Here is a 16,628-nt window from a genome sequence, read left to right on the forward strand (position 1 = left end):
CTACCTTATGTTTTAAATGAGGCACAGAAAGTAAGTCTAAAAATCTATGAATTCATTCATCTTTTCTTTTCTAACTATATTTTCAAGTATGCAAATGAAAAAATTTTCTTCTTTTGACTTAAACATGTTGAATGCTCTAAATGAAACCTCTAGTATCTATATCTTGTTACCAAAATTTTGTCTAATACTTAAACACGTCTAAATAAAATTACTACTATCTAAAATTTATTACTAAAAACTCATGATTTATTCAGACCAATGAAAGATTTAAAAGAGTTAATACTATAAGTCTTCCAACAAAAATCTTTTCTAATTTTCACCTACCCCATTGTGATGAATCTATTTTATAAAAAGCTAGATGTTTATAATTTAAATGGGGAATTATATCCTAAATTGATTACAAAACATTCATGGCCATAGAAATTTTATGATTACACTCTAGAAAAGAAACTCAAAATAGTTCTATTCCCGGTCAAAGCCTGCTTGAACTTGCCTCTCTTTGATTGTTTTTCTCTTCCACATCTTCCTTTTGATCCTGAACCATTTTTCATGCTTGTCTTAGAATTCACACTCCCTTGTGATTCCACATTCAAGCAAACAACATCTGAATCTAGTTCTTCTTGAGTCACTCCTGAGACCGGTTCATCTGAGCAAATGTTCTGAAATTCCCTTTTTCTTGAGAGATTCTGAGACTCCTTTTCTTCTTCAAAACTATCTGGGGGTGTGCACAAGTCAATGTATTCCTCATTGCTTGCAATAGAAACCTTTTCAAATGTGGTTTTATTATCTGTCTGAACAGAAAAAGATGTTTCCTCAGTTTTCATTATCTTGAATGGGTTGTTGTTAGGAACCTTCAAAGGAGTGTCATCAAATATAATGGTCTTTTCAATTGTTTCATTTGTTTCCAGTGGCATGATTAGTTTCTCAAGTGCCAATTCTTCAACTGAATGTCTTTCTTTATCTGAGATCAACTCTTCTCTTGTCACTGCAGAATGCAGATGAAGAAAATGTTTATTACATTCTAATAGATAGCGAAAATCAGTTACCTCCTTTGAGATTAACCGATATTAACCACCCCAAGATTAAAATTTTACAACACTTGATAATCATCCTATATTTATAAAATATAATACTACTCTCCCTTATAGTCATGATGCAAGATATGAAGTTAGCGTAAACATAACAAATTATATATAGTCTACAATGTAACTACCAAAAAATAGTTTGTCAAGAGTAATTAATTTCTAAATTATGACCACATGATTCTCTAATTTACATGACTTGCCTGTATTATTTTCAGTGGTGTTTTGGGAGACAAAGATTGAGAAGCAGTTTTCCTTGGTAAGTTGTTTTGGAACCTCAACTTTCTTTATTTGACCAATGCTTTTGACTGCGATACGGTTAAGAGAAAGTCCAGGACTTTCAGACTTATCAAAGGCTTCCTTAGTTGATGGGTTTAAGTCTCCTTCAGCTATTGCAGTGACTATAGTTGATGGAATTTCTCTACATGGCAATGGATTTAGTCAAGGAAAATATGTTCAACAAGCACATGTAGATTGACATTGATCAAATATCCCTATCAAAAGTGCAAAGTGCAAGTGCATTATTAAAGGCATGACCAATAGTCAAGAGACTTTGATTTATAATATAGTTTTATATAAATATCATGTTTTGCTACATTAGAGAAAGTGTTTAATTCAACCATCCACTGTTTCAAAAGTCATGCAAACTCAAGCATCTAATTGGAAGATAATGTAAAACTATAGTATAAGAAATTGTTGCCAAAACACAGTTTACAAAGGCTGGAAACAGATGCTACATGCTAGTGAGTTCGAGAATGTTGAAACAACATAAGACTAATTAAAGGATACGGTCCCAAGAAATCAAGGGTTCCATCGAGTGATTCAAGAAAACCTTGGGGAAGAGGCTTCATGTGCTTAAGCTCTTTAGCATTGGCATCATATCTACACATTAATTTCATAAGGAAACATAGTCACTGATGATATAATAATGTATGCTCTTTAAAAGAAACAAGAACTATTTTTTTAAGTACTTACATTCGAGCATGCTGAAAGACTGCAATTGCCTCTTTGAAGGATTTTGCATAATCTTCAGGCATTTGATCACCCTTCTCAAACTTAAGAACTGACAAAACCTGTTAAAAAAATCTTATTTAATAGTCAGAACAAAGTGATATGAACAAGAACAGCATAATTGCCAGTTGCCTCTGTTAAAGTATTACAACAAAATGCATATATTGCTGTTATTAACATTCAAAATGAGAAAATATTCCAAATTTGTAAAATCTTGTATTTTATGGCTCCATCCCCTATTGATGATAGAAGTTAAAAGTAGACATCCTAGAAAAATTGAAGTTCTTGGCTAAAATACAATTGTTTGCTACTACTTATTTTGTAGTGGTAAATTAGTAACTAATAGCTTGTCATAAGGATAATTAACTAGAAACTTGAAAAGATGATAAAGTCATTGATCAAGTTAGAGATCAAGATAGTACTGGCCTAAGTGTAATTTCTCTCTTAACAAAATTTCCTCATGGCACATAGTCTAAGTTTTCATGTACATAGGTAAGGCACGATATAGGTTGTACCATACAGAAGTGCAGAACTAACTAAATATGAATTAGTTTCTCCAGGGGAAAGAAAATTTTTTATTGAAAATGTAACTTCATACTAAGTGCTGAGTGCTTATAATGTTAACCTAGTGATTCATGTTGAAAATTTTATGTGATAAATATATCTGTATCTTATTTCCAAAAACATCAATATTGCAAGTACATAGAATTTATTTCCAAAAACATCAATATTGCAAGTAAATAGAATTCATGTAAAGCCTCTTTTCCTTAAATTCTGAGTTTATCATCATAGGTATTTGGCATTCAAAGTTCAGACTTAGTATAAATAGAAAATGATAAATCCTTATGCTGAACAGGTCAAAATCTAAATCATAATGAATTCATTCCAACTGAACAATGCAATTGAGATGAAAAGAGCTTAAAATATATCTTCCATATTTTGTTCAGATATACTTCAATCAGCACACGTTCTTATTATCCGATATGAAGATACTTACACGATCTAGGTTCTTATACTTGGACACTAAGGCATGAGCTCGAGCAATACCAATTCCAGGAACAGATGGAAGAAAATCACAGCCAGCTAAGACACACATACCTGGAAAGACAATAAAAATCCCTTATCAACCTTTCATCTCATGCCAAGATACTACAAGTGCATACTTTAAGTTGTAAATGATTTTGCAGGGTTTTGTCTTTTTTTTTTTTTCCCTTCTTTTTTTGTTGGTTACTACCAAGAAATTTGCACATTTATGCAGATGCATTATTGCAATTCACAAAGTTTACCTGTGAAGAGTTTCATGTCAAAATTCCGAAATGAAGGTCTACTGGACTTGGCACAAAAAACCTTCTCTATCTCAATTCTTTCGCCATTCCCATCACGGTCCATCTTAAAAATAATCTGTTTCAAAATCATACCAAATAACAAATCCAAAACTTTCAGACTTCGATGAAGTTTAACAATGAAGCAGCAATAATTGACATCAATACATTAGAAAAATGCAATAAAAACCTGACGCACAGCATCATAGATTTGAAGAAGTTCTTACAGCTGGACAACCATAAGCTATCAAATCACTATCTTCTGTGATCACTGCAGCAATTCCACCCTTTTCTACTTCAAGATTGGACATGTATGCTAACTGAGCATCTGCTTCATATGGAGCTACAACAAACTCAATGCTCTCTGATCTCAGAGTCTGCAAAGTGATTAGGAATTGGTATTTCTCAAAAAAGGAAAAAAGAGGTGAAAGCAAGGTAATGAAACTCGAATTTTCACCTAAACTCGTAGAACTTACACAAATATAGGTGAACTTAAATCATAAAGCTCAACTCATAAACTCCTGTAAAATTGTAAACTTGCTTTGAAGGGTTTACGAGTTATTGAGAGCTCGATAACCTTAGGCGGAAGTATTCTCCGTGGTATCAGTCAAAAGTATGTATAAAAGGATATGTTTACAACATACCTGAATTAATTGATATGCCATCAGGGGAGTAATGTTAACTGCTCTCTACAACAGAAAACCAAGTTAAAACTATTCAATGTTTCCTTCATGGGACTAACATAGAGAACATGGAACAAGAAAACTACCCAAAAATAAAGGGAGACAGAAAAGAAAAAAGTGTTGTACCTGGAAGAGTTCTGAAGCTGCAATAACATTTCCTTCTTTGAGCTTGGCCATTGCCAATTCACGATTAGCACTTCTTTTTCTGAATCATAAGAAAAGAAAAACACATAGACATTACACACTATGGGAACTAGATATGCACTTTATCAATTTCAAAACTTGAAAACCATACTTATTCCTCTCTTGCTCAGTTGCTGCTTTGCAAGGAACATTGCCACCATCAAAGACAACAACCGGTGTTATTTTATAGTAGCGAAGAAGGTTCACTCGATGCATAAAGTACTCAATGTACCGCAATTTCTTTTCACTATCAGAATCTAGACAAAGCTCCATACTACATGAATAAGCTGAAAAACCAAAAAAAAAAAATGCAAACTTCAACATCTTAACGATTAGTTACAGTGTACACTAACTACACAATGCATCAATCTAAACTGCACCAAAAACAAAAATAGTTTTACTATTTACTACTCACCACCCTTGTGAAGCCATGAGTATGCATCGATACCCACCTGCAAAATGAGATGAAACAAAGATAATGAGCACACCCCAAATAATTTTTCAAATGAAAAATTGGAACTTCAAATGAAAATGAGGTCTGATTCTTAGTTTCTTACTCGTTTGCCAGCGTACTTTTTTATGTGGATAGGTTCGGTGTAAGGCTTCATAAATTTCAGGAGATCCTTGATACCCATTTTTTGCAATCCGATTCTGGGTTTTGGGGTTTTTCTTTTCTTCTGAAAACCAATTCTTCAATTGTTCCCCCCATTTTTTGGAGTATTAATAAGGAAGCAGAAAATGGCGGGAAGATAAGCAAGTGGCAAAATTTGAAGGAGGCAAAACGAGGAGAAAGCCTATGCTTTGCGTAAAGTTGTCGATCACGTGCCTGTCACAGAATGATTCTACACAGTCCAATAAGGAGCGTAGTGATTGGTTCATTGGTTGCCATGGAGTGCACTTAATTTATGCCAAATTAAATTTTTTATTTTTTTAATTTTTTTAAATTGATCATCTTAACATAATACCATTCAAAACTGAAAACCAAAATATTAAAGTCAAATAGTAATAATTAATTTATATTCCCAAATATAAATATAAATTAGTTACTAAAATATTTTTATCTGTGCTAACTACTAAGGGATTTCAAGTGGATTTAGGTAGGGTGTTCATGGTGCGGTTTGGTTCGGTTTTAAGAAAAAAAGTCATCCGATCCGAACGCTTAATCTATGTGCGGTGCGGTTTAGATTGGATAAAAATTTTTTGAAAATCCGATCCGATCTGATCCAATTACAAGCGGTTTGGATCGGTTTGGATTTGCGGTTTTATAAATAAAAAAATTAAATACATATAACAAGTCTCAATATCAAATTTTAAATGATCAACAATGACATAACAAGTCTTAACAATATCTTAAAAAGTCAACGATAACATAACAATAGAAATAAAATTATAGGTTAGTTAAAATAAATAAATAAATAACATTTTGAACATAAAATATTTATTAAATAATAATAAAAGCAACGAGTCAGAAGAAGAAAGAACAGACCAAAAACGCCGTCGTCTTAAGCTCCCTCCAATTTCGCGTTGCTACTACAAAACGCTACAAACTCAAAAAATTCTGCACCATAACTATTCTCCAAGGTCTCTCATTCACTCCTTCATTCTCTCACTGAAATTTCAAAACCCTAACTTCCCCAACCTTCCAATTTCAATGGCTCCCCGCGCCGACCAAGACAGTCTCTCAAGCACCGATGACGACGAAAGCGACGACGAAGGCCTCAAGGAGGACTTGGCGGCGCTCTCTAGGGCCTTCGATATGAGCGGCGCTGACTCCACCACGCCTCCCGACCCCGTCCTTCAAGTGGATTTCGACGACGACGTGCGCGGCGGTGTCTCCACAGCTCCTCCTCCCGCCGCGTCCACTGACCTCGTGGTTCGAACGGACTCCGGCGACGAGCTGCGCAACGACCCACTGTTGGCCACCGGCGATGCCGTCGTATCCTTCGACGCTGTCGACTCCGGCGGCTACGAGTCCAACGAAGATATTGAGTATCTCCAGAGATTGCAGAGTCTCTACAAGCCTCTGGCGACTCTTCCTCCTCCATCGCCTTCGCCGCCACCGGTGGACGTATTCGATGATGATGACGACGATGATGTCGAGACTGTTCGCGCCATTTTCAAACGGTTTGCCGACTACGATATGAGTAGGGCACCTTTTCTCGTGTTGGAAATTTTTGTTTCGGTAATTCTGAATATTTATTGTTTTGGTGCACTAATTGATTATTTTTCTTAATCACATGTCTTTGGGTTTTTTTCTTTATGACGTTATATTCATCTTTGTGACTTAAGCATGTGTTTGGTTTAACTTATTCCAAGTTCAAGACAGCTTAATTATTTGTTGTCAAGCAAGCTCTTAGTTTTACTTGGTTCCGGTGTATGTGCTTTTTAAGGATGCCTCTGAATTCTCCGTTTGGCCTTGCTTCATATTGTTATTTTATTTTATTTATTTATTTTTGTTTAACACGAGCTTATCCTTTTGATGAATATTGGATCCTCTAGGAGGTTTAGGTACAATGACTGAGGGAGATCAGGCCACAAGTCCAGGCCCTGAGAGAGACATTGCTAATGGTTCAACATCTTCCGTAATTGTTGAAGGTGGTGAAACATGCCCTGTTTATCATGATCGTACTAATTCCACAGATTTCATGACTGGAAATACTGAAATGCAGCACTCTGGTCTTGCTGAGAGTTCTAATCCAGATGCCAGCACTGTATCCAGGTTGCCACGGAGAAGATCAAGTTTCCCACCGTTAGCTCAGGCTCTTTTTGATGCCCTTAAGAAGAATAGGTCTCTTCAGAAGTTTATTAGAAGCAAGATGATTGAGATTGAAGCAAAAATTGAGGAAAACAAGCGACTTAGGAACAATGTTAAAATCCTTAAGGACTTCCAAGCTTCATGCATAAGAAGAACAGGGAGTGCTTTATCGCTAAAAAAGGATCCTCGTGTCCTGTTAATATCAGCACAAAAGGTTGGTTTGTAATATATAATTATCTAAATTCTAAAGTCATGAGTTATTAATTTCACTGATAAATTCTGTCTTTGGTCACATATTCTTGTACCTTCATTTCTTCATCGTAGGGGTAGATCACTGGATGTTATTTATGGTTTTCCTATCTTTGAAACATTTGTTTCCTTAAAATTACAAGAACTTTACTTGTTATATATTTCAACAGATACCATTATCAAGTTAATGCAGGTATGGATTTAAATGGATTAGTATCAAATTGGAATGCAGAGGAAGGATTTTTCTTCTTTTGCATTTTTTTTGTATTATTTTTGGAAAATTTACTGTTCTTGTTATCTGATTCTAGTATTTTATTGGAGTATCTGTTTGGTGGAGATTGAATCTATTGGTTAACAATCTTTCGTAGTTCTTAATCTAAAATAATCATTTAACGAGTATGGAACATTTGGAATTTTGCCAGTTTCCATTTACTGGGTGGTATTTTAGCATAGCTTTTGTGATTCTTATATGTTTATGATAAACATCAAAAACCCTTTTGGTTTAATTTTCTTTTTTCTTTGATGTAGAGTGATAGTAAAAGAAAATCTCCAATGTGTTTTGGCCCACCAGAGAATCGTCATGTTGCTAATTATAAGATGGTTTTAGAAAGATTTCCGCGTTCATTGGATCGAAAAAAATGGTCAAATGAGGAAAAGGAAAATCTTATGAAGGGAATTAAGCAACAATTCCAAGAATCGTTGGTAATAGCAATGAGGTAACAACAATATTGGGTTTTCTATATATTAGTGTTTCATTTCAGCCTATTGTGTTTTGATTTCCTTTTACCCTTGATCTCCACCCTTTACAGTTCTGAAGTTCCACATGGAGATGGAAATTACATGGATAGCATAATGGAATATACTAACCAAGTTGATATTACACCGGAAATTATGAAAAAATATTTACCCGATGTTAATTGGGATAAGTTAGCTTCTACTCATGTTCCTGGCCGTACTGGTGCTGAATGTGAATCAAGGTATGTATTTCCTATTTGGTGAGCTTCTACTTTTATGTGTTAAAATATGTTAAAAGATTTACAATTGAGCTGTGTGTTATGTTTCTCTTATTGTGCTATGCTCACTTCATGTCATGTTTGTTGAGGAGAATTAGGAGGATTTTGCTTGTAATTGGGAAACTGTGGATTGAACTCAACCTTCTGCAATATTAATTTGATGCATTACAATATTTTATAATGATTTAGCAGCCATATATGGCTGATCACTTATTCCAAAAAAGCTGGGCCCCTGGGGGTGTGGGGAGTAGGAAGGCGTCATGATATGGCAGTTTCAAACAGAAAAATGTTGTATTTATAATAAAATGATTTTATTTCCTATAATTTACTGGTTAATTCAGGTTTGGGTACTAAATATCCAGTTCAGTGCATTTCAGGGAAAGATAAACTTTCTCTTTTTATACAATGCAGACATGTTTTTTGTTGATTCATTGCACTGTGTGTCATGTGCTCCGTCTCTGCCGCATAGTTCTTTGACTGTTGTTTCATGTTCATTGCCTTTTCATGAAGAATACTGCAGAGATCTATGACGATCACCATCAGTTTACCCACTTTTTTGGATTTCATGAGTTCGAGAGCAACATTGATCTTGCAGGTGGGACCATACATGAAATGATTTTTTAACATGGTGGTGATTAATTTGTCTCTGATGATTGCCATCACAGATTTCTGTTATACTCATCTAGTGATCTCGAATCTGGAACATATAGAATATAGAAAGATATGTCTATGTATATGAATTGGCGGATCCCATCATAAGTTCCACTAATTTAGTAGTGTACTGTCGACAGGTGGTTGAATTGGGAAGATCCCTTGATCAACCATGGACCATGGACTAGTGAAGAGGATAGGTTGCTTTTGCTTCTTGTCCAACAAATGGGAATTAGGAACTGGTTCGATATTTCCAAATCATTGGGCACGAACAGGACTCCATTTCAATGCTTGGCTCGATTTCAAAGGAGCTTGAATCCTTCGATGCTAAATAGGGAATGGTCTAAAGAAGAAGATGCTCAACTCTGTTCTGCTGTAGCTATTTATGGAGAGAGTAATTGGCAAGCTGTGGCTTCTGTTTTAGAAAGGCGGACAGGAACCCAATGCTCAAATAGGTTGGTCAGCTATTTCTTCTAATTACGTTTTATATAAGATTGTGAACAAATTATCCAAAATCAAAACAATTTTCTGATATCCTGTCCCTAAAATTAAAACATTCATTGTAACAAAAATTGGTTCTTGTATATGAAAAGGTTGTTTAAATAAATTGGCATGGATTTTGAGTGTATTAAATAGGATAACTTTTTTCTTAGCTGCTATATTTTGTCTGTTAATGAAAATAAATTATAATTGATGCAGATGGAAGAAATCACTTTTTCCCGAGAGAAAAGGGAGTTATACTCAAGAGGAGGACAAGCGCTTGACAGTGGCAGTCATGCTTTTTGGTCGGAAATGGAATCAAATAGCTAGATTTGTTCCTGGTCGGACCCAATGTCAATGTAGGGACAGGTAATGCAAAAGGTTTTAAAAATTGGTAATAGAGATGTTTTATGATATTGGTTAATGATAAAGTTTTTGGGCGTTCTTATTGCAGATACGTGAATAGTTTGAACCCTTCTTTGAAATGGGGTGGATGGACTGACGAAGAGGATTCAAGATTGCAAGCTGCAATTGCTAAGCATGGATTCTGCTGGTCTAAGGTTGCTGAAGATATGCCCCCTCGTACTGATTCTCAATGCCGGAAGTATGAGCTTAGGAGTAATTAGGCTGGTGAAAAATATTTCTTTAAAATATTTAGATTATGGCGTCTTACTCCTATTTTTTTCATTGACCAGGAGATTTAAGGTGTTATTTCCTGATCAAGCTTATTTGCTTCAAGAAGCAAGAAAGAAGCAAAAGTCTTTGATTGCTGGTAATTTTGTTGATCGAGAATCTGAACGCCCAAACCTTACACTGACTGATTTCCTTCCCTTACCTACATTATCTCCTCTTCCTTGTGAGGCTGATGATGAGAATCTCCCTAGGAAGAGGAAGAGGAAGTCAAGGTACTGCCTAATCTCCCTTTGATAAACTCCTTGTTTATTGACAAATAAAAGATATGTTGCCATCTTCTTTAGAATTATTATTTATGTTGCTGTAAATTGTTACACTGAATATCATTTTAGGAATGCTTTTTATTTTCTAATAATTCCGGTTCATGGTTTGCAGCAATGAACACAAGAAATTCAGGTCCAGAAGACCTGCAAAAAAGACACGAACAAATCACAATGATGGAAAGGATATTGATGAGGCCAAGATTTTTAATGGAGATGTCAATATTCCCAAAAGAACAAGGTCCAAGAAAAACTCAAGAAATACTTCAGTTCATGCTAAGGAAGCTGAGAATACAATACAAAATGCTGAGATCCAGGTTTGTAGTGGGAAACTAAGTAGAATCAAGGGCGCCAAAACATCAAAGAACAAACTAAAGAATAAAATGTTGAAACCTGAAAGCTTGTCTACTGTTGTTGAGTGTTCTGGAAGTCAAAATGAGGACAACACAACTCTTTCTTCCTTTCTACACATGAAGTTAAATAAGAGAGGGTTGAAATGCAACAAAAATAAGGGCGGGGCTGCCTCTGCATTTGCGACAAATGTTGTATCTAAGCAGGTTGATAATCAAAGCCCCTCTGCTGAGCAAGATGGCTTGTCTCAGTTGTGTGGTTCTGGTGGAGTTGAACATTTGGTTACGGTGCAAAACAACTCCGTTTCTGACAGGCTACTGAGAAAACCAGAGAATGTAAATAGGTTGACTGGTGATGAGGATGACAACGAAGATATCACCCTTGATTGCCTTGTGGGAAACAAATCAAAAGAATGTAGTCAGGTGACTAAAGGACCTTCTGTTTTATCTTCTTCCAAATCAAAACATGCGTCTGTTTTGCTTCCTGAAGTGCATTGCACAGAAAAGGCAGCCATCACAGCTGATTGCACCGGGCAGTTGACACCAAATCTTGTTGATGACCGATCCGTTTCACCTAGTAGTTTGGCTGAACCTACTACAACCTTCAATGCAGAGGAAGATGAACTGCTTGCTACCTTTCTGCAAAATAAGTCTAAGGGAGCACGAAGAAAGGTGAAACGTAAAGAAGGTAATTGCTAATGCTCCAACTTACTGGGCTGGTGTTTTCAGATATTTAATTATGTGTAGAAGACAGTTGATCAAAACCTGTGGACATTTTTAAGAGTGAAATGACAGAGGTATATATATACACATATAGCCCTAATTGAAACCCCTCATGGCCATGATTGCGAATTCAGGATAATAAGGGTGACGTAAGTTCTGTGATTCTGCTACATGAAGCATGCATTGTAATCTTGATTTGCTGGGCCTGTTTACGCCTGTATAGGCTGATTTTCGGCTTGGCGCACTTTGTGAATTGCCATAATTCTTGTGTTATTGTTTCTAATGAAAGGATAAGTATACATCTCTAGTCAAATTTTTGGACTGTTTTTCCAAGAGGTGATGGTATAAAGAATTTTACATGTTAGTGGATTATAACTTAGACTTTATACATTGTCGATATTATTTTCACTCTAGGCTATGGGAATGATTTCTTTCAATTTCCTTTTTTCTATTTTATACTATTAACCTAATTGGGAGCCATGACAATTATTGGTTAAGATATATCTCATGCTAGAAGTAGATTGAACATGATGAGTTATCGATGATTTCTAGGCAAATATTTGAGGGTTTTTTACTTAAATAAAATAAACCAATACTAAAATGATTGGATTCTCCTAATCAAATTTTGAAACGTGAATATCCTCTTTTTACTATTATATAAATAGTTTCAGGGTCATGAGAATTATATAATATATAAACCATGTTCTCCAGAAACGATTTATGCATGAATGATCAAGGAGAATAGAGAGTAAATCGTTGCAGGACACACAGGGTTATAGATAACGTATAAATCGTCTTACTCTATAAAGATTCACGTGATTTTGAACTAAAACACAAAGGCTGGGCACGATTAACGTGTTAAAGCAAACTCTTTCAAGCCTGGCACGATTTATGTATAATAGGGTACTTTTATTTATAATATTTTAATTTGAATTATATTTATTTAAATTTTAACTTAAAAAATAAAAATATACTTTTTATAGTTTCAATTATTAATTTCATTAATAAAATTAAATTAAATTAAAAAAAATACTAACAAATTTTAATAAAAAGAATACTAAATTTTAATACATAAATTTAAGTTTTTTTTTTAAAAAAAAATTGTCAAAAGGTGTTAAAAAATATTAATTTTGCATAATATAAATTTATGTTGCTTTAAGTAACATAAATTTAAGTTTTTATGAAATTTTTAGTATTCGTTGTTTATATAATTTTTTTAAATCATTTTTATTGATGCATATTTTTTATAAAATTTTTTTTGTCATTTTTTTTTTTATTTTTTAAGTTAAAATTTAAATAGATATAATTTAAATTAAAATATTATAAATAAAAGTACCCTATTATACATAAATCGTGACAGGTTTAAGAGGATTTGTTTTAACACGTTAATCGTGCCAAGCCTTTGTGTTTTAGGCTTTTAGCTCAAAATCACGTGAATCTTTGTAGGTTGGGACAATTTATGCATTACCTATAACCCTGTGTGCCCTGCAACGATTTACTCCTTATTCTCCTAGGTCATTCATGCATAAATCGTTATGGGTGGCATGGTTAACATATTATATAATCCTTATGCCCCTGGAACGATTTATATAATAATAAAAAGAGGATATTTACGTTTCAAAATTTGATTTAAAGGAATCCAGTAATTTTGGTATTGGTTTATTTTATTTAAGTAAAAAATCCAAATATTTGATAGGGTTTGTACATATAATTTCTATAAATAAATGCTAATGTAAGGTTGAAATTAGTATTTGTTTTGAGAGAAAAGGACAAATATGTCCCTAACTTTTTGTCCTTTGGACATTTTTGTCCCTGACCATTGAAAAATACTTTTAAGTCGCTGACCTTCACAAAATTTGGACGGATCAGTCCCTGAAGAAGGCATTTAGACAGATCAGTCCCTGACGGAGGCATTTGGACGGAGGGATTGATCCGTCCAAATTTTGTGAAGGTCAGGGACTTAAAAGTATTTTTCAATGGTCAGGGACGAAAATGTCCGCAGGACAAAAGGTTAGGGACCTATTTGTCTTTTTCTCTTGTTTTGAGGGTTACTTGAAACGGTGATTTGGACCTGAACGTGAGGTTCAGAATCCTTTTGAGATAGCGACCGACTTGTGTTGGTGCTGAGATGTCGTCGTCCGAGTTCCTTATGAGGAGGTTGATGTTTAAGTTAGCAAGGCTTTTAGGCGGATTTTTTAGTAGATTGAGTTCTGGATATACCTGAAAGTGTTAGTGTATTTATAATAGAAAAGATAACTACCTTTTTGGACTAGTTCTATCTTAAATGGTGGATAACTGTTTCTTTTTTCTAGGAAAGTTGAAATTTCTCTTCTAGATGAATGAAAAATATTTTAAGAGGGAGTTATTTTATTTGGATAAGTAAGGCTGCACTGTTGTTATCGCGTCCGACCTCTATGAGGTCGGGTAGGTGTAGAGGAGGCATGATCTCTTGCGTGGGCTTTTATCCTTTTTGGGCCTGGCTTTATTTTGGATTAGGTTATGAATAGTTGAAGATTCATAAATGAGTGTTTGGAATATGTAGAAATGGTTTTAGAATGGTTTAGGATTGAATTAAGAATTTATGAACTTGAAGAATTGTGTGAATTTGGTAAAAATAAATTTTTAGCCAACTTTTAAGGGGCATACCTTGACGCTCAGGATTTGGATTTGGATAAAATTTATCTTAAATTAAAATTAGTGGAAAGATTTTGAAAATTATCTAACAATAAAGGAAAATGGATAATTGCACAAAAAGTTAAAGAGGTCTAAATTTAGGGGATTAAAATTGAATTATACAGAAGTTGCAAAAATTGGAGTCGTACGTACGCATCGGAGGGGTGTTACAGAAGTGAAATAGTTTTGTGCGCATATCATGTATATGCAGAAAATCCAAATCATGTATACGTATGATCTATGCGTATGCATGGCTATCCTGTTTTTTTAAAATGATGATTTTTAATTGTTTTAATCTATCCAACTAGCTCTTTCACTTTCGTAATCCTATAATGAGGATAGAGACAGTAGTAGTGACGGTCCCATAAAATTTATGTTGGGGGGACAAAAATAATACACATTACTATCAAAATATATATTAATTTAAATTTAAAAATATAAAAGTGCACATTTTATCTCTGTCATTTTCCGTGCCTGGACGTTAGATTAGAGGGTAGAAAGAGTTCGGAAGGAAATTATTGAGTCGAAATGAGTTGGAAGTGATTGAAGGGATGAGTTGATATGCTTGGATGATGAAAATGAGCTTGATTAATATTTGAGTTGTCTGGGTAAATTTAAGGATTGTGGCTTTGTCCCACCTGCTCTGGGTTGATATTTGGGTTGCCTCTGTAGATGCAAAGGTAGTGGCTTTGTCCCACTTGCTCCGGATTGATATTTGAGTTGTCTGGGTAGATGCAAGGGTTGTGGTTTGTCCTATTTGCTCCGAATTGAGATTGGAACCACTGGGTAGATGCAAGGGTTGTGATTTATCCCACTTGTTACGGGTTGAGATTTGAGACACTTTGTTGACCCTCCGTTACAAGATGTGAACAAGCACTTAGACCTTTCCGGATGATATCCCTAGAGAAGGTGAGCAAGGCACACTCCCTAGCATTGATTTGAGAATCATGCATGATATTGATGAATGAATGAATATGAATACCTCTTGGAGATGCGTACACCAAGGGACTATTCAGGGTTCGCTACCGAACATGTCGGGATTTGACTTATAACCGACAGATGAGCTCATTGGTCATAGGACAGGCATGCATCATTTGTATTTGTGTATATTGATTAGGTGTGTATCTTGTATTTGGCATGTCTTATTGTATCTATATGTTATTTGTGCTAATTATTTTATCTATTTTCTCTATTTGTGTATTTTTTGTATGTGTTTGAACAACTAAGAGATCCCTTATGCTGGCGATGGTGATGCTGAGGGTTGTTCTTGATACGATGTGGTGATTGGAGGTTTGTGAAAAAATGAGAATAAATAGTGAAGGTTGTGGTAGGCTTAGAGAAGGGGGGTTGAATCTATGCCTTCCTTTTAAGTTGCTGTTATTATCCTTTTAAAACAAACTTTCAATTCTGATTCTGTTTGTACTCAGCAGTGGAAATTTATGAGACAATTTATTTTTGTCTCATGAATATCAGAAAACAGAACACAGCAGAGAAGAGAAAAGCTAACACTAGCATGTATCCTGGTTCGGTTGCCTTGCGCTATGCAACCTACATCCAGTCTCCTCCACAACTATGGAAGAATTTCACTATAGTTAACAGTATTACATACACCAATTTCACAGGATTGACCCAATCCTTTCACACTCAAGTTCTAACCTAACTTGACATTGGCTATGCTAATACCTAACTATTCACTCTTAGTGCTAACCCAACTAAGAAAGGGATACCTTACAGGTACAAGATACAGGACATAAACATACCTAAAGAAATCTGAAAATAACTCTAGGCTTTTCTCTCAAGTGTATCACTCTGCTTTTTTCCACTCATGGCTTTTACTTGAGCTTTCTCACAATGCCTTTTCTCACAAGAAATTATAGAAAGATAAACATAGAAAAGTACATTACAATCTGTAAAACATGAAGGAGATTGACTTCATCAGCAACCTCTTTGCTATGTGCAAAACCAGATTCGCAAACCTCACAGTTCTTCAGTATTGGCCGAATGCTTCTGTGAAAGAAAGCATTATTCAAGTAGAGATGATTTGACTTGGTCAGAGAGGAGATGAACGTTGCACATTGAAAGAGTGAATACTTCAATCTTACAAGAGAAGCTTTGTGGGATGGATACGGGCTTGGATTGGTTTGGTTCATGTAACCCGTTTGATTTCTTTGGCTTTGTTTCTTTTGGGCTTTTGATTTTTTGTTTTCAGCCCACCAACCTTGCTAATTGTTTTTCATTCCATTTGGGCTATGGAATTTTGGCCTGCAACAATAAATAATTAGTAATAAGTAAATATAATTAATCAACACTAATTCTTTATTTTGCCCAAAAATAATGTTTGTCATCACTAATTAATTTAGTTAATTTCTTAACTCAACAATCTCCCACTTGATGACAAACATGATTTAAGCAATAATCAAAAAGGAAATAAATTGAGTAAGGTATATAAACTCCCTTTGATTTTTGTCATTTGCTTTTATGTTGCTCCCCCTTTCCTTTT

At 34.8% G+C, this 16,628-nt stretch overlaps 2 protein-coding genes across 3 annotated transcripts; one reads left to right on the forward strand and one right to left on the reverse strand.

Annotated features, from left to right (window-relative positions):
• On the reverse strand, positions 292-5,036 carry LOC107642092 (exonuclease 1). Its single transcript, XM_016345410.2, has 12 exons — positions 4,839-5,036; positions 4,697-4,733; positions 4,394-4,568; positions 4,225-4,303; positions 4,060-4,104; positions 3,643-3,792; positions 3,380-3,494; positions 3,091-3,191; positions 2,058-2,155; positions 1,872-1,964; positions 1,286-1,503; positions 292-985 (listed from the first exon to the last, which is right to left on the reverse strand). The coding sequence occupies exons 1-12, from the start codon at positions 4,914-4,916 to the stop codon at positions 432-434; spliced, it is 1,743 nt and encodes a 580-aa protein (XP_016200896.1). The 5' UTR covers positions 4,917-5,036; the 3' UTR covers positions 292-431.
• Positions 5,750-11,868, forward strand: LOC107644225 (myb-like protein L). Of its 2 annotated transcripts, none has more exons than XM_016348037.2 (9): positions 5,750-6,425; positions 6,781-7,250; positions 7,814-8,001; positions 8,095-8,262; positions 9,090-9,404; positions 9,649-9,798; positions 9,884-10,033; positions 10,125-10,334; positions 10,498-11,868. In XM_016348037.2, exons 1-9 carry the CDS (start codon positions 5,933-5,935, stop codon positions 11,429-11,431), a joined length of 3,078 nt encoding a protein of 1,025 aa, XP_016203523.1. In that variant the 5' UTR covers positions 5,750-5,932; the 3' UTR covers positions 11,432-11,868. The 2 variants fall into 2 exon arrangements, with proteins under 2 accessions (XP_016203523.1, XP_020958477.1); XM_021102818.1 differs by having other exon boundaries at positions 6,284-6,463.

Source organism: Arachis ipaensis, chromosome B05 (genome assembly GCF_000816755.2).
Source record: "Arachis ipaensis cultivar K30076 chromosome B05, Araip1.1, whole genome shotgun sequence".
Lineage (NCBI taxonomy): Eukaryota > Viridiplantae > Streptophyta > Magnoliopsida > Fabales > Fabaceae > Arachis > Arachis ipaensis.